Source organism: Pelmatolapia mariae, linkage group LG15, assembly GCF_036321145.2.
Source record: "Pelmatolapia mariae isolate MD_Pm_ZW linkage group LG15, Pm_UMD_F_2, whole genome shotgun sequence".
In the NCBI taxonomy this organism is placed as follows: domain Eukaryota; kingdom Metazoa; phylum Chordata; class Actinopteri; order Cichliformes; family Cichlidae; genus Pelmatolapia; species Pelmatolapia mariae.
The window spans coordinates 11,276,362-11,297,173 of record NC_086240.1 but is presented as its reverse complement, the minus strand read 5'-3'; the positions used below and the strand labels follow the sequence as shown (position 1 = coordinate 11,297,173).

Below are 20,812 nucleotides of genomic sequence, written 5' to 3'. Positions count from 1 at the left end.
GGAGAAAATCCCTAATCTGGCATGGACCAACTTCCTGTCTAGACTCTGCATGAGGAGGCCAGCACTAACCTGGCCCATGCTGTGTGTGTCTATGTGTGTGTGTTACCATTGTGCTTGTGTGCAAGTGTGAGCACAAACCTACATTAGCTCTGTGTCTTAGAGAGAGTATTTGCACACTATCATTGCTTTTGTCCAAACAGGGAACAGTCGTTAACCTTTGGCCTGCCATATCTACTGTCCAATGTCTGTTTTTAATTGGCCCGTTTCCAGTAAAGCTCCTTTTTGTTTTCGCTATTATTTTGACACTTTCTTTACCATGCATGCCAAAACGGCTACAATTCCAAGAGCCAATTTCCTCATTATCCAGCTTGCAGCATTTACGGGAATACAGAGGTGGGGGAGTGGAGGGTTAAAGTTGGAGGGCAGTAGGGGGAAAAAAAAGCCATATGCGGTTTTCTCTGAAATTCCATGCAAGGATAAGCTGGTAAAGGACTGGAGAATTCCCTTTCTTTCCTTATTCTTTGGCCTTCCTAATACAGCTGATCAGCTTAAGAACGGTAAATGTGGTAACTTTTGTCCTAACTGCACAAAAACTAGGCTGAAACATAAGAAAGTTAAGTCACTGAAAAAGAATCCCTTGTGGTTTTGGTAACACAATTAAACTGAGCTGAATCATAACTGGAATCACTAAGAGCTTCTGCCATCAATCATTCGCACAACCCCTGCCATTAGTAATCACAACAAAGATCACTGAGCACAGCAACTTTGTGCCATCTTACTCTCACAGAGTGCTAATCCAGAAATGCTAAGTGTGTTCAGCCTTAACCGTGACAGTATTTGTCTGGAGTGTGAATCAACATGCCGGGCGCTGCTATTTCATATTCATGCAGTGGCCCAATGACACCTTGTCCTTTGTTTTGCAAAAAGGCCTTAACTCAGCAGATCGTTTCCCCCTTTAGACCCAGATGTAAAGTGAACAGTCTTCACCTCTGTGACATCAGACCACCACAATATGCCATCTTATGGGAGCAAGCCGTCACAAAGCCCTGCCAAAAAAAACAAAAAAGTGACTACAAGAAGGGATAAATAATGATAAAGGTGATTTATATAAGCAACAGAGAGACAGTTAAACTGAATAACTTGAGGTGATGAGTGTTATTAGAGCAGTTTCTTAAAAAACAAGCATTTTTTTTTATTGTTTTTTGTTTTACAGATGCCAACTTTTTTTGGTTCTTGCTTCAGGTTTTTACCAAATAAGGTTAGAGAAAGCACTGTTTGTACAACACAGTTCAAACTGGAAAAAGTTTATCAGGTGGAGGATGATGAAGGTGCCACGCTTCAGTAGCGGGCAAAAGGTGAACAAACAAAAACGAATAAACAAAAGCAATAAAAGGACTTACATTCATAAGGATGTGGGAGGCTGAATCAGGTCTGTGTCCTTCAGCAGATCAAAACCTTTTGGCTAACACTTTGGTCACATCAACAAAGCCATGGCAGTCAGCAGATTTGACATCCTCTGCCCCTTAGTGGAGAAAAAAATAATTAAAACATGGATGGTTACTATAAAAACTGAATGAGAAATGATTTAGTAAAAAATGAATTTAACTAAATAGCTTCTTGTTCAGAAGTGTTTTCGATAACTGCATTTGATCCCTAAAGGAACAAAAGAAAGATGTCACCAAAACATTGAAATCCTACAAGGTGAGACTATGTCATAAAATCATTATAAAGTCGACAAAGTGGCTTTGTAATGTTCTTTATAGACCTAAGCCTAGCAAAGTTAATTCTGGAAACCTCCAGGGGAAGCCACCAGAGTTTTAGGACTTCCTGTGCAGCCACTAGAAATCCTCACCAAGACAGAAAGCAGTGAACTGAAAAAAGGTAGTGAAAAGTGAAATCATTTTTCCTGAATGGTTTCCTTTTGGTCAGCTTGTTCCTGTATTTTTCTCCCCAAGTGGACTGTTTACCTGCGTGCAGCCAAAGTGTGCTCTAACACGACTGCTTCCCACAGATTGCTGCATGTTCACATCCAGATGTGTGTGTTTATAAAGATCAGGCAGACGTTAGTTTACATTAGCTAGGATTTAACCAGCTGTGCTCGTATTGAAGCAGCAAAACTCCCCAGTGCCTTGAAATGCGTGGCGGTGTGTTTAGCGTTCTTTCTAAATAAAATAAGCGTGTTATTTATTTTTAATTCGATAATTTCCCACCACTTGGAGATGTCAGTAATTAAAGTTGCCTGAAACCTCAAACATAACACAGACATAAGCCTTTAACTTATGTCTTTTAAGTACTGTACGCCATAAAAAAATAAACCTCAGACACATCAGTGACAAAATGACAGACAAACGTCTGCTGCTTCCACGTGATCTCACTTTAAGTCATCGTCTAGCTGCCATGTTTTTCCCTTTCTATGGACGTGTAGTAAGAGGGCTGATGACTAACACAGATGGTGGACAGATTAAATGATTCATTTGAGTCGTATGGCTGTGACATATACACATCATTGTCTCTACTGGTGTGGGTTTTAGGGGTCTCCTGTAGCATTCCTACACAACTGACTCTCTACGTATGACTCATAGACTTGTAACCTCCAGACGAAGCAGACTTTACTGTGCTGGCTGGCTTGTCTGCATGCTGTAGTAGGGAAATCTGGCAGGATGCTGCTTAGTATTTGGGGTTTGCCTGACTGTCTAGCCAGTCTGTGTGCGCGTGGTCAGACCAGTCTGTCTACAGAAGCATAATGAATCGCCACTTCACTCACAGAAGAGGTTACAAAGTTACGTTCACCACTCTGACAGCTATACTCAGCAGGAATCCCACCTACATGACAGCAAAAAACCCCCACAAAAAAACAGGGCATACTTCTCTGTGTGGCTAAGAGCATGTGTTTTTATTTTCATCCTCGGATCTGTAGCTGCATTCCTTTTCCGTGTGTTGTGCGAGACGGAGAGATTGCCTGAGAGTGACTCACTTAAACCTGACCCAGCGGTGAGGTAATCACTGGAGGACGCTTCGAGTAAAAGTGAACTTTGATGATGGTGTCTGGGATTGTGTCTAAGAGTCTTCCCCCCGTCCAGACAGTTAAAATACTACAACGTGGGTGTATGTATCCACATGTGTGTGTTTGGAGGGCTTTAAGGTGATGCTTTTTGCCTCCTTAGGGAGTCCTCTCTTCACTTTGTTGTTCTCCGTGTTCATGACCCTCTGATATAGACCCCTATATCCAAGAAAGAGCCTATCCACAAAGACTTAAGGAGCGCTGGAGCCTATTTTAGTAGGTGGGGTGCATCTGGGTCACTTCAAGGGGGCCAGAGAGACTGAAAACCACACCAACAGGCAATTAAGAATCACCTGAAAGAACATATCATGCATGTCTTTGGATTACAGGAGAAAGCAGCATCTGGCAAATCGATCCAGGCACTGAGCAAGCATGCAAAGTGCACACACAGAAGCCCCAGGCAGGTTGAACCTACTGCACCTATCATCTCAATCCATTGTTATTGGTTTTGCTCTTGTTTGAGGTTCCAACAGGTTTTTGTGATACATTTACCGAACATCTAAATAAATCCTTATGTGAGAGCACAGTTTAGAGCACAGGTCTGCCTGTTGTTACATCTGCACTTAAAAATGAGTCCACTAAAATTTTGATTTAGCTCTGGGGCTGTGTAAGATGCTTACTTTCCTCCGCTCTTGTGTGTGGATTCAGACACTAACAGCAGATATTGTTTGTTATGCAGCATCACCTGCTGGCTTAATGGAGAATTGCCAAAGGATGAATAAGACCGCAGTGGGAGAGTTGCACAGCAGAGAGCTCCTTCAAAGCCATCAAAACAGGGAAAATGCTGAGATTCACCAGAGCATTGCGGACAACAGCAAAGAGCAAAAACAAAGTCAAAAAAATGCCTTTTTGTTTTGTCACAAATATCTCACATTCTCCCCCAAAGTCGTTTTCAAAAGTTCTTCTGATAAACTTGAGTCTTGTGCATTAAAGTATGCATAGAGCACTGTGGGTAAGCGGCTGAGAGAAACCAGAGACCTGGGTGTCTGCCTGAAAATACTCTGACAATAGCTATAGAAAAACTCTGGGTTTTTTTGTATGATCCCAAAAAGAGCAAACTCCCTCATTTAAGTTAATTTTGGGTTTGGATTGCTTACGTATCGCTCCCGACGTCAAGTTATAGATGAAGGCGTTTCAGCTGGAGTTTGGAGAGACTTTCGTTTGGAGATGGATTCAAGTAGACACAAAAATACATATATTTCTGTGACTAAAGTATCAAAAGCAGCAAAGACAGAGCATCTTGGTTATTAATGGACAAACAAAAAAATCTTCACCACAGTTAAAAGAGTTAAACAATAATTGTGATTCAGGGATACTTGGCATTCCTAACAAGTCAAAGAGTAAATGGAAGTCAGAGTTATTACATAAAGAGTATGAACCATGTTTTTCTGAGAAGACATCTGGCTGTAAAAAATAAAACGGACAGTAAGTGGGTTGGATTCACATCATAATTATGTTTAAACTATAAATCTGCATATATATCCAATAATGTTCCTCTGCAAAGTCAACCAATAAATGTGTATATGATACACTTACTCACCTGAGCTTACTCTTAATGCCAAATATTTACCAAGTTTGGCAATTGTATGAAATTATTCTTGCTATGCAAACTGGTGGACAAAATAAACACGGTGAAATGCCATGTTTGGGTACGGGGCCTCCAGTGTCTGACTGAGCTTCGACTTAAAATAGGTCTGAGAAATGTGAATATGCTCTATGAATAGAGATAAAACAAGCTGGGTGAGGGGTGGAGGTGGGGGGGCTGTAAATATATAATAACTTACAGGCTTCCAAGGCCTTCAGACATCAGCAGAAAAAAAAAAAAAAATTCTGTGTGGATGGCGGTTTGCAGAGGGCATGGGAAAATCTGCGCTGACAGCGAGGAAACTTTGGTTCTTTTCAACAGTAATGTAATCACGTTGCCTGAAAGTGACGTTTCAAAAGGATCTATGTAATCTGAGTGCAACCTTGGACAACAACCGCTGCCCTGTTTTGTGCTGGTCTTTGTGGGAACACTCCAACATCAGACAACAGAGCAAAACAAACACATACAAAAATACCCAACAGTGAATTATCACTTGTTATCTTTATGGATTTTTTTATGTGTAAAGTTTGTGACCTCTGTTTATTGCCGTTGTTAAATTTGCTACCACAACTTTCCTCCGGGGCTGTTTAGAGGCAAAGACATAACACTAAACTTTTGTATCTGGACAATAAACACCACACAGTATTACATCCTTTTCAAGTGTAAGGCTCTTTGAGCAATTTGATGGGGAAACAAAATTGGCAACTGCAAGTGGCACAACTTGCCACTAGGGGGCATACGACAGCAGACAATAAGAAGATGCATCAACTGAGATTTCAGCACGGTTATAATTTACAGCGACGTACGACTATAAAGACACACGCGAACTCACACTCACACAAACGGGGACCACAAGACCAGACCTGAACACCACTTCAAATACCTTAGTAAATAAACAAATGTGGGCTGGAGCTTAAATTGTCCCTGCTGTTTGATGGGCCTGCCCGTGAAACTTGCTTATTATGTCAGAGTTGATGACTAGAGCGCTGCATTCACTGCCCGCTTACGTTTTGGGCGCTCCCGGGGACCCTCCTCCATCAAAACGTCAGAAACGACCGCTATAAAGCTCATGTGAGGCCATACCGACCGCTCAGAGTCGCATATACCTCGTTAACGGGACAACCTGCGGTCTGCCTCCTCTGAGACAATAAGGCGGCTCTACATTTAAGTGATACAGACTTAGAGGAGAAGTGTGCCAGGCCACCGGATAAATCTGCTGGAGTGAGTACAAGTATGCAAAAGACCAGATTGCTTGTTTCTACGGATCAATTTCATATATGTGGGAGAACGTCTTTTTCGGGACTTTGAATTGAGTTGTGTCTAATGGGCGAACACAAAATTGGATTTCCGCAGGCGAAGGGGACAAGAAAACGAATCAAGCGAGGAGTTTTTAAGCATTAGTTTCCAAGGGAAGTTTAGAGAAGCACAAGAAGAACCATAGGTCACAGGACTGTGATTTTGACACGCACCCTGGTAGTCCTCCACACATTTCAACCATCGAGCGAACAAATGCAGAGAGAAAGATGCATTTGGGTAAGGCTTTACTGTTTGTCATCCTCCTCAACTGCGCAACTTTGAGCTCATCCCTGTCAACTTGTGCCACTGTGGATATTGACCATGTGAAAAGGAAGAGGGTCGAGGCGATACGGGGTCAAATTTTGAGCAAACTTCGGCTGACTAGTCCTCCACAATCCCTTGGACCGAGTAAAATCCCCTATCAAATCCAAGCGTTGTATAACAGCACCAAGGAGCTACTGGAGGAGTTGGGGAGGGATCGGCAGCAGAGTTGCGGTCAAGACAACACAGAGACAGAGTACTATGCCAAAGAGATATACAAATTCAACATGGACAACGGACCGCCGGAGAACAGTAAGTATCGCACTTTTTCAGACAGCCAAGCTGTCTTTCTCCAACTTATGCCAGCCACCAACGTGTCCATAGTGCGTAATTACGCATCAAACTTAGAGTGTACGCCTAAACCCAGCGGCACAACACTCAAAACAGCAATTATGTCATTCCGTTTCATTGACAGTTTTAGATTGATAAAATTTCTAGGTGGCAAAAGACTCTTTCAATTTTATGATATAATTTTTATTATAATTTTTTTTTTTTTTTTTATATCCCACGTTTAACCCCATTCAAGCCGTCCCCTCTTTTACAGACCAAATCCTCTTTTTAGTGTTTGTGCTGGAAACTGGTTAGTGTCACATAATCATCTCAAACATAAAAAAAAACAAATTCCCCTTTAGCAGATTAATGTTTAATTGTATAAAACTCTTCTCTGAATTTTTGTAAAACTAAAAGGCGAACAGAAAGCAGTGCCCTTGTGAATGATGTGCTTTATTTCTTTTGTGCTCGCCAACCTGTTTTATGTCTGAACCTGTGTTCCAGGAAGGCCACTCTCCTCCCACTCCTGACTCCGCTCTTATTCGCCTTGTTTTTTTCCCTTCTCTATGGTTCATGTCTCCCATCCCAGATGTTCCCATTTCCTTTCCAGTCAGGTTCAAATGAGAGGGACATCTGCACAGGCAGATGGGGATGCCTATAGAAGAAGGAGTTGGAAAAGTTATCAGAAATGAGCAGGAAAAGTTAGACAGCAGGACCTCCCCATTAGCTGGGATAGAAGGACTCTTTTCTGCTTTAGAGTTTCTCTGCATGGGAGGAGTTGGCTCTTCTGTAGCCCTCATGCTGGTGCCACCCACTTGCCTATTGAGATGGAGCTCAAAGTGACCCCACTGGCCGTCTTGGCTAGTTAATTATGCTCACGGGTGGCCCACGAGAATGAGATCACATACAGGACAGCTCAGGTTTAACTTTGCTAAACTGTGTGTGAAGCTGAGCCCTAAACCCAATTAAGTCTAAAGACTATGCCAGCATCTCATATTGCCAGCAGGTATAGGTAACAAGTCATTACTTGGCCTAAAATGAGTTTAAATTTATATGTGAAATATTTGTTAAAATAACACATAAAGACTGCTTAGGCTCACATTATTTCCTTTACATGTGTTAAACCCATATTTGACTTTCTCCTCTATAGAATAAAAAGCTACGAACTGTAATTGGAAAACCTGTGCTGGAGGGACATGTGTCAGCACTTGAAGGAAATTCAAGTGGCATGTGGTCCGACTGAGTCTGGATTACCGAAAAAGCAGAATAGGATAACTGCTGTGCGTGTGTGAGAGGCGAAGCGGGCCTCATGGTCTAGAGCAAAGCCAAGACCATTGCATCACAGTCCCTTTGAAATCAACAGGTGTTTCTCAAAAGACCTACTTTCCCTCAGCAATGTTCTGTTTCAAATCTCACAAAATGGTTTTTAACAAAAACACCAGGAAATAGACGCCTTGAGATGGTGGACTCGTAGCTGGATTTGAGAGCCATGGATGGTCTCGAGGTACGACAATGTGACGACAAAGATTTATATACAGTGTACTGTTCACTGGTGTTTAAACAGAATAACACACGCAGATTGATGACAAAATCTTAAATACAAGGGTTGTATGTGTATGCCAGTGTTTTTTTAATATGTCCAGTGTGATCTCATACTTGGAAATATGCATTCTGTCAATGCCCAGTATATCCACTTGTATTCATTCAGCCCCTAAACTGAGAGTGGGTAATGTGATTTTCATATGATGGAGAAGGAAAGATGATGAACTTTCAGATTGGTTGAGGTCCACTTTTGAATTTTGCAGGAAAGAAAAAAAAAGCAACGCAAACATCTTTTAGATTAAAACAACATTTAAAGCAGTGTATTCTCCATGTTTATCCAGTTTACTTCTTCACACAAGAACACAGGCATTAAACATTTCTGAACTTTTCTCTTCAAAACTCAAAACATAAGTCTTACCTCAATGGGAGCAAATGGGTAAGGTCACCTCTGTTTTAAGCCAGTTCATCAACAACTCAAGCAAATTTAAAACATGTCTTTTCCTGCAGAAAAATGCAGGGTTTTTTATGTATTTACTCAAAATCTATGTAACAGATGGAGACAAATCCCCAGCTTCTTTAAGGTACTTTTTCAAATGATGTGTCAAACTCTCCAACAAATCTTTCAAAATAAAAACAAATTACATCAGCTTTCATTGCCCTCAACACATACAGACGAAACACTTTTTGATCTGCCACGCCTATTACCAGGATACCTTTTACAAAGCACCCCTAATCTCTTTTGTGACATGATAAAGCTACAGTTAAAGTTAGATTAGATTCAGGTGCAGATAAGACTTGGTAAGGTTTTACTGTGAGACTGTTTTGTGTAATGTTGGGTAGAAACACTGTGACCCGTCTTAAAGTGACTCGAACACTTTGTAGCTCTTAGTGAAGCTTTGTTGTTGTGGTAACACCATTAGCTGCCCACTGACTGGTTTCTCCCACAAGCTGCAGTCCATAGACATGAAATAAAACTCACTTTTGCGGCTAGTGGGAATTTTTATGAATATAAAGACTCCATGAATTTGATCCATCGTATTTAACAGTTTTACAGATGTCTCTTTTGATAATGGCGGTCTACGGGGAAAAAATGCTTTCTGGACCACAGGGACTGTTTTCAATTCAAATGCAAATGGGTACTTGGAAAGCGTAGCAGCAAGACTGAGCAGTGGTGCTGTATCCGGCTCTGTTAATACATTCATTAACTATACTCCCAAACCTCTGCCGTGTCAGTTTTTTTTTCTTTTCAACGTCACATGACTTGTTTGTATCCAATTACGCTCTAGAGGTCTGTGTTGTTTAACCTTGATTACGCTTTAGGACGTACTGTCATTCATTAAAGGTTGCCACAGATTTTATTATCATTCCACAATAGGCACATGCTTGTGAATGACATCATGTATTACCACACGCCAAGAATACTGCACCTAGCTGCCAACATTAGCTCCTATTATTTTTTGAGAATGAAATGACGTGCGACTAGCTGTTAGCTCGCACCATCCTTTTTTTGGGTGGTATTCATAGCAGTGGTGTCAAGTTTCTCACGTAACCTACAGCGAGGAAGTGGGAATGTAAGTTTTACAAAATATCAGACTACTCATTTAAGACAGTAGACTGTCAGTAATTACAAGCCACAGCGCCAATGGTGCTCCCTGCATGAGGCATAAGAGTGCTTGGACTTTGACTTTGTGGAATGAAAATTTGAGTCTGGACCAGTGACATCACGCTCTTTATCTCATTTACATACATTAGCTTTTTGATGGGGTTCAGAGGTAATACGTTGACCTTTGAATGACCTTAAGGCTGCTCTGTGAACCAACTCGAGGCCGTGGCAGGTGTAAATGAAGCAGAAGGCTGCCACAAGACTGACAAATTACTGTGTTGAGAGTGTGGACAACAAACATCGGAAAGATTTCCTTTTATAGCATGGTACTTATACAGAGTCTGGCATGTCTCAAGGACTGAGGTTGGGCTGTGGAGAAGTCATCATGGTCAGAAAGGGTTCAGGTCCAAAAAGTTGTCAGTGGGACTGAGGATAGGAAGGTTTTTGATACCAGATAGGTGAGGTCATACTAAGCTAAATAATGCTATTTCAGTGACAACATTTTCATTTCCACCAAATATAGACAAAATGTGTTAGAGAAACACTGACAAGTTCTGATTAAGGTGGGCAGCAATACTAGTCGTTCACTGTGATAAACGTAGTGCCAGACACCACAGAACCACTATGGCCAAGATCGGATTTGAACTGTGTATCTTTACCTATACAAGGTCCATCTGTCTTATCTATCTATGGACATAAAATGCTTCTAAGCATGCTCCCTCACAAAACATTTGTTTTATTCTATTTGTTCCAGACGATCTGTCTTACTGCCCAAAAGGCATTACTTCTAAGGTTTTCCGTTTTAACGTCTCCGCCATGGAGAGGAACGCGACCAACCTGTTCAGAGCAGAGTTTCGAGCGCTGAGAGTTCCAAACTCGACTGCCAAGAGGAATGAACAGCGGATTGAGCTCTACCAGGTGCGTAAAGGTACCGTTTCCTTGTCCTTCTACCTAGATTAAAGGCAGACCGCAAATACTTTTTCTGGTTGTAATCTTTGTATACAAGGAAAAATAAACAAAAGAAAAATACCACTACAATTCTGAACTGTTTTAAAACCGGTCTTGAAATAGCTAGTCAGTTCTATTGTTATTTCAGGCCCCAATTAACAAAAAAAATAGACACTTATAACTCGATTGCAGTTCGGCACATAGGTAATAAATAGATGAACAATTGAAAGGTTCAGCTGGCCTGCAAGATCTTTGCAGAACCGGGACAGTTAGCCACAGACAGTGTTATCGAAGAACAAGTAGTACACATCTACAAATGTTTATAATGATCTTAATTATAGTTACGTGTAGATCTCTAGTACTGAATATTGTAGTTAATGTCCTCAGTGCAATATTCTGTTATAAGGATCTAAGATAGGGGTGTCAAATATGCAGCCTGGGGACCAGAATTGGCCCAGAAAAGACTCCAATTCGGCCCACTGGTTGTTTTTGGAAACTGTGAAAAAGGGGGTAAATTTTAACTGTAGCTTCTTAACTCTTACAACTTTTCCTGCTGATAAGGACCTCCCCAATGCTACACCAAAGTAACCGATACACAATTAAATGACAGAAAAATATACTATTAACATAGTACCCAGAGTTGGTATTAATCTTGGCAGTTAAAAACGTCATAGCAATCTGGTGTTTGTGCAGGTGCTTAGATACACATGGTTGGCATGTTGGTATTTACATGTATGCTGGGTTCTGTGGTTGGTTTGGTAAGATTTTGGTGTAAATAAATGATTTTGTTTAAAATCTGGCTTTTTATTTTTATAAAAATAGATCTGCCCAACCCACTGATCGAAAAACACCTCCAAAATGGATTCAGATTAAACTTTATTGTCACACCGCAGATTAACAAGTAAAAAGTGTGTGAAAAACCTATGGAAAAAAGCTCTAGATTAGAAGGTCACGAGAAAGAAGAATAGTTTAGATGTGTGCAAAATACAAAAATAAGAATGTCTGTCAATAAAAATAATAATAAATAAATAAACAGGTCATAACTTGTTCAGTGACTTAATGGCGGTTAGAAAAAAGCTCTTTTGCATCCTGCTCTGGTGACAGAGGAGGTATTTATAGCATGTTCCAACCAAATAGCCAAATTCCACAGAAAAACCAGGGACCTGTGGCAACCTTGCCAAAAGTTAAGTAAATAATAACAGAAATAGTAAAATGTAAATTTATAGATCTTGTGCACATTCCCACATGTCTTTAGTTATAAAGAAATAAATACAAGCCAACAAAAATGGAAAGACAAGGTTTAGTCCGATTTTATCAAATGCAATGATACAATCTACTGGAACACTGCGAAAAGCAGCATTAATGGGGAATTTAACTAAAAAGTAACTGTGACAGCTGTTATAATAGCAGAGTTGGCCTTTTGTTGATTAAAAATACATCTTTTGTTTAAGATATAGCACCATTAAATTTTAGCATATTGGGTCTGGCTGATGTAAGAAATGCATGTTTTGTCATTTTTGTCTTTTGCCACTTCAAACCTTCTTCATCATTTGAACAGTTATGACATGATATGACTTATTATGCAAAGGTGGGAATTAGCATTTAGCTTAAAAACACCCCTTGCCTGCAGTCCGTCTTTGATAAATGTAGCTTTTCTATAGGCTTTAGCCTTTTCCAACACATAAATGGCATTTTGCTGTCATTTTACGGTCACTGAAATTGGAGCTTTTGAAAAACCCCTTCCAGGGTGAAGATTTAAATCTAGGCAGGGAAATGAATGAGGAAAGTCAGATGTGTGAGTGTCAGTTTTGTGTGTGCAGCTTCATTGTTTGTCAGCTTCTGATTGGTCAACCTTTCTGTATTGTTAGAGTTATGCTGTAGTGCTACCTGTATGCTTTTGACAGCCCTGGCATTTTCACATGAAAAGTGATATTTCAAGGCAAAAACAAAAAACTCCCATTTTAAATAATACCCATGTACATGTCGACATAGCCTCAGTGTAGTCTCAAAGAGCTGCAAGAGTCATCTGATTTACTTTTTCTTTACACCTTTGTATTCATAGTTTATTAATATATTGAATGTACTCTTTCCTCTCATGATTAAAAACTATTATTGAATAATCAGAACAAGAACAACTAAAACAGTTGAGAAAAAAGGCTTCAGAGCAACTATTTATTATTGCTTCACAGATCGTGAGGCGAAATGAACACATTAGAAAGCAGCGCTTCATTGGAGCCAAGAATGTGCTGACCAAAGGTACCGCAGAATGGATTTCTTTTGATGTGACCGAAACAGTGCGGGAGTGGCTGATGAAGAGAGGTGAGCCTGAGATCTCCATATTTCCTCATTTCATAATAACTCAGAATTGTTATCATTAGGAATAATAAAGGATTACCATTAAGGTTAATGAAAGCTTGCCTTTTTTTAATTGCAGGATCTAATATGGGTTTGGAAATTAGTGTCCACTGTCCATGCCACACCTTCAGCCCAAATGGCGACATCATTGACAAGGAAAATGAGGTCCTGGAGGTCAAGTTTAAAGGTGAGCTACAGTGAGATTTTGTCACATCAGTTTTTATACCCCCCAAAAAAACAGTACATAGGATGGACATAGCTACTAGGGGTTTGTGCAAGTCATGTTTTATGCTCTCTGTGATTTCTTACCATCCCTGCAATACATTTACATGGCAGCATTTCATTGAATTCAATTCACTTTTATATATACAGCGCCAAATCACCAACAGTTGCCTCAAGACAAAGACCCTACAATAACACAAAGGAAACACAGAAAACCCCCCAAATCATATAACCCCCGATGAGCAAGCGCTTTGGCGACAGTGGGAAGGAAAAACTCACTTCTAACAGGAAGAAAGAAAGAAAATGTAATCTTCGTAATAACCAAATCACATCTTTATCGTGGTAAATAATCCGAGGTTATTTACATAGAAATCATTTTTAAGCATAGATGCTTCAGTTTGAGGAATTGTAATACAGTACAAGTGCGCTTATATTATGGTGAATTATACTTAAGGTGTTTCTCAGATAAAAAAAGACGGATTTTTTCCACAGTTGTTAATAGTTGTTCACGGTGCACTTGGATCATGTTTATAATCAAGGTATTGATGAAGAGGAGGAGCACAGTCGCTTGGATCTGGATCACTTGAAGAGGAAAATGGAACAGAATCTCCCTCATCTCATCCTCATGATGATCCCGCCCCACCGCCTGGACACTCAGTCAACACGCCGACGCAAGAGAGCGCTGGACACAAACTACTGTTTCTCGTAAGGGGATTCGTGCCAGTTTTAGCTAGTCCTTGAGAAATCTATTCTTAGTGCTGTCAAGTTTTAATGGTACTTTCATGTGCAGGAGCTTAAATATTTGATACGACAATTAAATATTAAGAGAACCTAAATGTTCCACTGCAAACATTTCTTGAGACTGACTATGTTTTTGTTGTTCCTCCTCATCACAGAAACACGGAGGAGAGCTGCTGTGTTCGCCGGCTCCACATTGATTTCCGCCGTGATTTGGACTGGAAGTGGATCCACGAGCCCAGTGGTTACGATGCCAACTACTGCTCTGGGCCATGCCCTTACCTGAGGAGCTCAGACACAACGCACAGCTCGGTAAGTGGGATTTTGCTGAGGGAGTTTTGCACAGTAGAATTTACAGCAGCAGAAACAAAAATACCTTTAAGTACATCGTAGATTGCAGAAAAAAAAAGCATCATAAATGTTAATGTTTTATATGTATATTCACTACAACTATACATGGTATTTTAAATTACAGTGTAAAAAATGTACAAAAAATATAAAAAACTTGTCCATTTGATCACAAATCAATATATCTGATAAATATATCTGAAAGCTATTTTTCACAGTCAGAGTATAGGTATTGCATTGATTAAAATAAAAATGCCTTGGGCAGTAACTCTTCTAGCAGAAACTCTTGCCACTTTGCCACTGAATCTCCAGGCAGCTGTTTTGTGTTAACAAGACTAAGCCCTGTATTTAAACATGGGGAAAGAGCTATATTCTTTATTTGATATGTAAACTGAATGAATCCCCACCTGCTGGGGCATCCAGTCAAAAGAAAGTTGACTTTAGGGGAAAGGAAAGGAGCTACAGCTATTTTAGCCAGAAATTGGTTCCTTTCATGATTTTTTATGGTGGGTTTTTTTTGTGTGTGTGTGTATCATGAACCTCATCTGTGCACTTGCATCAGTAGTAAACAATGTATGGTTTATACACTCACGGGCTACTTCATTAGCTATTATCAGGTTGCACACAGTTCTGATTCAACAAGGAGCTGGAAACCTTCCTCTGAGATTTTGGTGGATATTGACATGACAGCATCACGCAGTTGCTGCAGATTTATCGCCTGCACATCCATGATGTGGATCTCCCATTCCACCACATCCCAAAGTTGGTTTATTGGATTAAGACCCGGTGACAGTGGAAGCCATTAGAGTACAGTGACCTTATTGTCATGTTGAGAGATACCTTGGTTGTAACAAGTGGTTTATTTGAATTGCTGCTGCAGCTCAAAGCAGTCTGGCCATTCTCCACTGATGTCTGATATAAACAAAGTGTTTTTGCTTTTTTGCGTTGTTCATGTATAAAACATGGACGTACCTTGTGGGTCGGAAAACTCTATCAATGCAGAAGTGTCTTAAACTTGCATTCTATCTGAACGTCACCAGATGGCAATAGTTGTGGTTGCAAAAAGACTTCTGGCCCTATAGATGTCTATGGGAAAACAGCTTTCTGTCGTGACCTCCATAGTCACTTTTCTGCCAAGCTTGTAGGTCACTCTACAGTCACTCTTTTTTCATGTTGTTATTGTTTTTTGCCAGTCTACATCATACCATGTTTCATGCACCATATGCATGCTATGAAACCACAAACACATTGGCTCACGAGTTGTCAGTCACAAGTTGTTAGGCGATAAGCGTTTGGTTTCGCAGTCAGACCTGCCCAGCCTCGTCATGTCCAGTTTTTGCAACCAAGGTGGCGACATGGGAAGCCCTCATCTTGAGGCTTCAGAACAGGACTTCACAAAACAATGGGTGATGTCATAGTAGCCATGTTCGTCTTTCATACTGATATTTGCCCAGGGTTGGTTATTTTCTCTTTTTCCCTTTTTCGGACTATTGTTTGAAAATTGTCCTAGAAATGGTTTGGTGGGAAAATCCCTGCAGGCCAGCACATTCTGAAATACTCAGACTAGCCTGTCTGGCACCAACAAACATGCCACGTTCACTGTTACTTAAATCACCCTTTTTCCCCCATTCTGATGCTCAGTTTGAACTTGAACAGGAGGTCATCGTCACCATGTTTACATGACTAAATGCAATGAGTTGCCGCCATGTGTTTGGCTGATTAGATATTGGCGTCAGTGAGCAGTTGAACAGGTGTACCTAATGAAGTGGCTAGTGAGTGTATATTTCTCCAGTTTGGCTGTAAAAAAACAGATGTTTGGCTCTCTGGTAGAGGGGCAGAGGCTCTTTGCTGTTACTACTTTCTCTCATGGATTTCTGCGCAGAAGTCTTTGTGTGCCATGTCTCTGCCATGTAATATCACATAGGAAGAGACAGCAGAGACACACGGTACACAAAACAAATGTGAATTTTATAATTATTTAATTTCTATGTCTTTTTCAATAGCTGCTGAGCCTCTACAACACTCTGAATCCAGAGGCATCCGCCTCCCCCTGCTGTGTCCCCCAAGACCTGGAACCCCTCACTATACTCTACTACTCTGGACGGACACCTAAAGTGGAGCAGCTCTCCAACATGATTGTCAAGTCTTGCAAGTGTAGCTGAGAGGACATGAATGTGAGGCAGTGTAGCAGGATTTTACTCGGTACAGACCAAACCCATGCATGACTTTTGGACTTTTAGCTGTGACAAATACTTAAACTGTGGCCTCATGGCTTAGATTTGTGCCACCACTCAGGAGGTGGCACATTTTTAACGATGCAGATTTTCTCAAAAAACAAAAACCCCAAAACAAACAAACTTGATATTTTGATACAAATTTGTATTGTTTCCCTCAATTCGTTCTGGTTGACAAGTAAAGTAGTTTAATTTGAATCTAACTTTAAAAAAATAGTCCCAAATAAGACTTGAGCTTAAAATATTTCCCCCTATATTTGTGAGGATGGACAACATACTTTAGAGGCTAGATTGGCAAGGGCACCTATTTGTGACAAAATGAAAGAAATTAAAATAAAAACAACAAAAAAACTAATTATAGCTGCTTCATTGATAGTTACTCAAAGAGGCCTACGTTGTAGTATTTTTGCGTAACTCTTTCTTGAATCTAGCCTTGATTTTACATTGTTAGTCGTCACAAATATAGACAGGTCTCTTCTTTCAGGCCCAATATTCCCTTAAACTTGCCTTAAATTCCCTTCACTTCAAACAGTGGGCATTATCTTCAAACACAAAAGGAGAAAGGACAGACTTGCTGCTGTATCCAAAGCCATAGCTGTGGTCAGGGAAAAGGAGAGCTGAGAGAGAATGCCTGCTGGATTTGCAATGGAAAGTCAATGAACAAAGAAGGTTGAGCCAAGCTTTTCTTTTTTTGGCCAGCCAGCAGCAATGGTCTCGTTTTTATTTTTTTTTTTCTCGGTGAATCTATTAAAACGAATGGAAGAAGAAGAAGAAGAAGAGGGGACCTGTATGGAAGGGAAGAACTGTGATGGAAACTAGCCATGAGCACACTGCCATTCACTGGAAGTTTTCATCTTTAACAGGTTCAAATTATTTTTGGGACATCAAAGAATATACTGGAAAAGAACACGTGTTATGCAACAGGTTTTTATGAGACTTCTTTTACATTAATAGCAGATTTAGTCTGTTATGCAACTTGTCGTATAGTGATTGTTTCACTAACTGGGAAGAAGATTGACGCGTAACAGTTTTATATTAAACTGTGGGTACTGTTACATTTCCTTTGTGATTTAGAAAGAATATGCAGCATTATTGTCCATATAGGAGTTTAACCTGTTATGTGGAATCCCCTTATTTGTCTGACTAAAGGCCATTTTTTTAGTGCAGCTGTTTTCTTCTATTTCTTTTGTCTCCTGTCAACTCACCTGTCACCCTTCACTCCAGCCCGCTGACAAGGAATTTACATGTGCAGTCTGGGCTTCCCAAAACACTGCAGTCTTTCATTCCCTTTTGCTGTGTCTCTGTTTGTTTTGGTGCTCTCTTACAGTGTGAAGTCCTAATGGAACAGAAATGAAGAGGGAGTGGAGGAAAAGTTATAACATGACAGTGGCCTGATGTACAGTTAGACCTCATTTTCTCCAACTCATTTCTGAATCCCTGTACTGTTTGACATTTGCCCAATCGGAGTCATCTAGCCTTTAGGTGACATTTAGGTCATGTTGTTGTTTTTTTGTTTTGTGTTTTGGCAGTCATGTTGTTTGATAAAATGATTGTTATTAAAAAGACATCATGCAAAAGTCTATGAGCCCCTTTTTAAAGCGTAACGTTCAAATCTGTGCAAACATTTAACTCCAAATTAGGAGATGATGAATGTATGAACTATTCTTGTCTGCCTTATTGAAATGTCATTTAAAATGCTATTTTCACATAATGTTTTGGTTCCATACAAACATAATTTTTCTTTCTTGAATCTCACCAGCCCCACCTGTTTCCTGCAGGCGCATGCACAGCCTTTTTTTTTTTTTTAACCAGAGTGATAAATTCAAGTTTCTCAGGGGTTACTGCTTAACAGCTTTCCCAGGCAAAAAGCAATTACTCTTATTTTAAGAGCATATTACTGCACAGGCATCTCTTTATTTCCTTGTTTTTCATAAAATGGATAGCATAAATCACGCAAAAAAACTGAAAAAAAAGGCATTTTACATTCAGTACCGCCTCATACCTAGGTATGTGTTCTCCTCCAAGTTTGATACTTGCTTTCAGTGGTAGAGCCAGACAGTTTTTACAGCGGTGCCTAAGCTCATGCTATTACTTGAAGTACTGTGTAAAAGTCACACGCCACCCCTTATTTCTTTGTAGTTTACTAGGAAAATTGGACATAGGTGCAGCAAGGTATCGAAACACACAAAAACAAGCAAACTTAAAGTCATTATTTGGTATAAAACCCTTTTTTATTCAACACAGCCTGAACTCTCTTAGTCAAGCTTTCTTGTCATTTCTTTAAGAAGTCTTCAGGAATATTTCTCCAGACTACTTGAAAGACATTCAAAGCTCTTCTTTGGATGTTGGCTGCCTTGGCTTCTTGTTCTCTGTCAAGATGATCCCACATTGCTTCAATTATTATTAACATCCAAGTTCTGGGAAGGTCAATCCATGACTGATAGTGTTCGTTTGTGTGCCCTTTCTATCCAGGTAACAAAGCCGCTACCAGTCAGAGACTTTGCAGGTGGTATAACAGCTGGATCAAAATCTTATGGTACTTTTTTTGTGTTCATAATTCCATCAATTTTGACAAGATCTCCAACACCACTGTCTGAAATGCAGCTCCAAACCATGACAGAGCCTCTCCCATGTTTTACAGATGACTGTAGACACTCAACCTCCTCGATACATATTGATTGCAAATTTAATCAGACCTGCTGCCACTGATTTTCAGTCAAGTTCTTGTGTAATGTGTCATATCTTAGTCTTTTCTCCATATTTTCCTTCTCTAGGAATGGCTTCTTGATAGCCATCCTTCCATTTTTTCCTATTTCTTAAGGACATGATTTTCAGATACTGTCATCTGTGATAGTTTTTTTTAAGGCCAACTTTTCTTTTTATCTTCACTTGGTCAGTTTCTTTAATTGTTTTTAAGGACATGCTGCACACCATACCAAGATATGTCAAGTTTTCAGCAAATAACTTTTTGTTAATCACCTGATTAGTGCAAAAATACTATTTATGCCAGTCAAGCGGTGCTATCTTTGTTTTGTTTTGTTTTTTTTAGATTCAATTAAAGTGAAATGAGAACAAATTCCATGTGTTTGCAACACTATGCTAATAACCAAACCTATAGATACATTTTAAAAATTGTTCTTTTCTAGGTTGTCTGTGGTGTGTAGACACAAACTGGTTCATTCCTTGAGTTAGGTGATTTTTTAAATACTCTAATGACTCACAGGTCAGTGTTAAATACCTTGACAAACAAACAAGGGAAAAAGGTGTAAAAGCAGCAAATGTCCAAAGAAAATAATTGAAAGACCTTAAGAAATGTTGGAAAACTTTAGTTTTGCTCGAGACCAATTTAAAAAATGATATGAAAGTCTTTTGAGCAGCACTGTACATTAGGGTAATTATCTTGGGTCACTCACTGTCACTATTTACTTATGTGGCCATGTCAACACAGTTTTCTATGTAACCAACAGTGGATTAAAAAAAATCTGGAATAAGTTAATACATGCATTCCTTTAAATTTGCTGATAAAGCTCAGAAGATTATTACAGTGGAAATAGGCTCTTTAAAAGACATATGATAGAAATTGTTACTAATAATACTAATAATCACTGGATATTACTTCAGTGCTGTGTATGTGCATAGCATAGTCCCCACACAGGCTTCCCCAGTGGCTGCATGACTCTGGCTGTTCTTACTTTGTCATCTGTAAGAGTTTGATAATGATTTATTAAAAAGTTAAATCTAAGAATAGTTAACTTACTTTACTACTACTTTACTATACTATACTATTAATTACAATTTTGAAGACACAATTATAAAGTGGGAAATGTACACGTAAACATTTAAGATTCTATTAGCATTTGTAACTGGCATATCAGACACACTACAGAGTAAAATGAATGAAAAAGAACAACAGGCAGATCTTGTGCAATTCTTACCCAAAAGTTGGTGTTATTGATGGTTCATTACCAAATGTTTAGTTGCTTGTCTAAAGACTGGGTGATCAGAGGTTGCTTATATTTTTATGTCAGCTCTGCTAATGGGTTACACCGATTGGAGGGGTTGTTGGTTGAGCTAATACGGACTGACAAGTAGCCAGAGAGAATTCCATTTCTCTACGTTCCCATTATTGTTCCCTGTCACAATTAATCAGAAATGAAGCACAATGATGGAAACACAAAGACCAGAGGGCATGACGAGGTCTAAAAACAGGGGTCGAGGCTTTAATGGGTTTACAGACAGCGCTGTACCAACAACACACATTACTGGTACAGAGCGGCTGTGCCCCATGC

The 20,812-nt window shown here is 39.8% G+C and overlaps 1 protein-coding gene across 1 annotated transcript; it reads left to right on the top strand.

Moving 5' to 3' along the window:
• The first annotated feature begins 5,637 nt into the window (after window positions 1–5,637).
• LOC134643345 (transforming growth factor beta-3 proprotein-like) lies at window positions 5,638–18,103 on the top strand. The gene is made up of 7 exons (XM_063495665.1): window positions 5,638–6,515; window positions 10,433–10,596; window positions 12,816–12,945; window positions 13,061–13,168; window positions 13,743–13,908; window positions 14,100–14,253; window positions 16,293–18,103. The coding sequence occupies exons 1-7, from the start codon at window positions 6,170–6,172 to the stop codon at window positions 16,449–16,451; spliced, it is 1,227 nt and encodes a 408-aa protein (XP_063351735.1). The 5' UTR covers window positions 5,638–6,169; the 3' UTR covers window positions 16,452–18,103.
• The last annotated feature ends 2,709 nt before the right edge of the window (window positions 18,104–20,812 follow it).

What these genes read in the sequence shown, in the direction of transcription:
- LOC134643345 (XM_063495665.1), top strand. Translation starts at nt 6,170, where the DNA reads ATGCATTTGGGTAAGGCTTTACTGTTTGTCATCCTCCTCAACTGCGCA. An exon ending in CAACGGACCGCCGGAGAACA is followed by an intron (nt 6,516 to 10,432) that starts GTAAGTATCGCA and finishes TATTTGTTCCAG; the next exon opens with ACGATCTGTCTTACTGCCCA. An exon ending in GACACAAACTACTGTTTCTC is followed by an intron (nt 13,909 to 14,099) that starts GTAAGGGGATTC and finishes TCCTCATCACAG; the next exon opens with AAACACGGAGGAGAGCTGCT.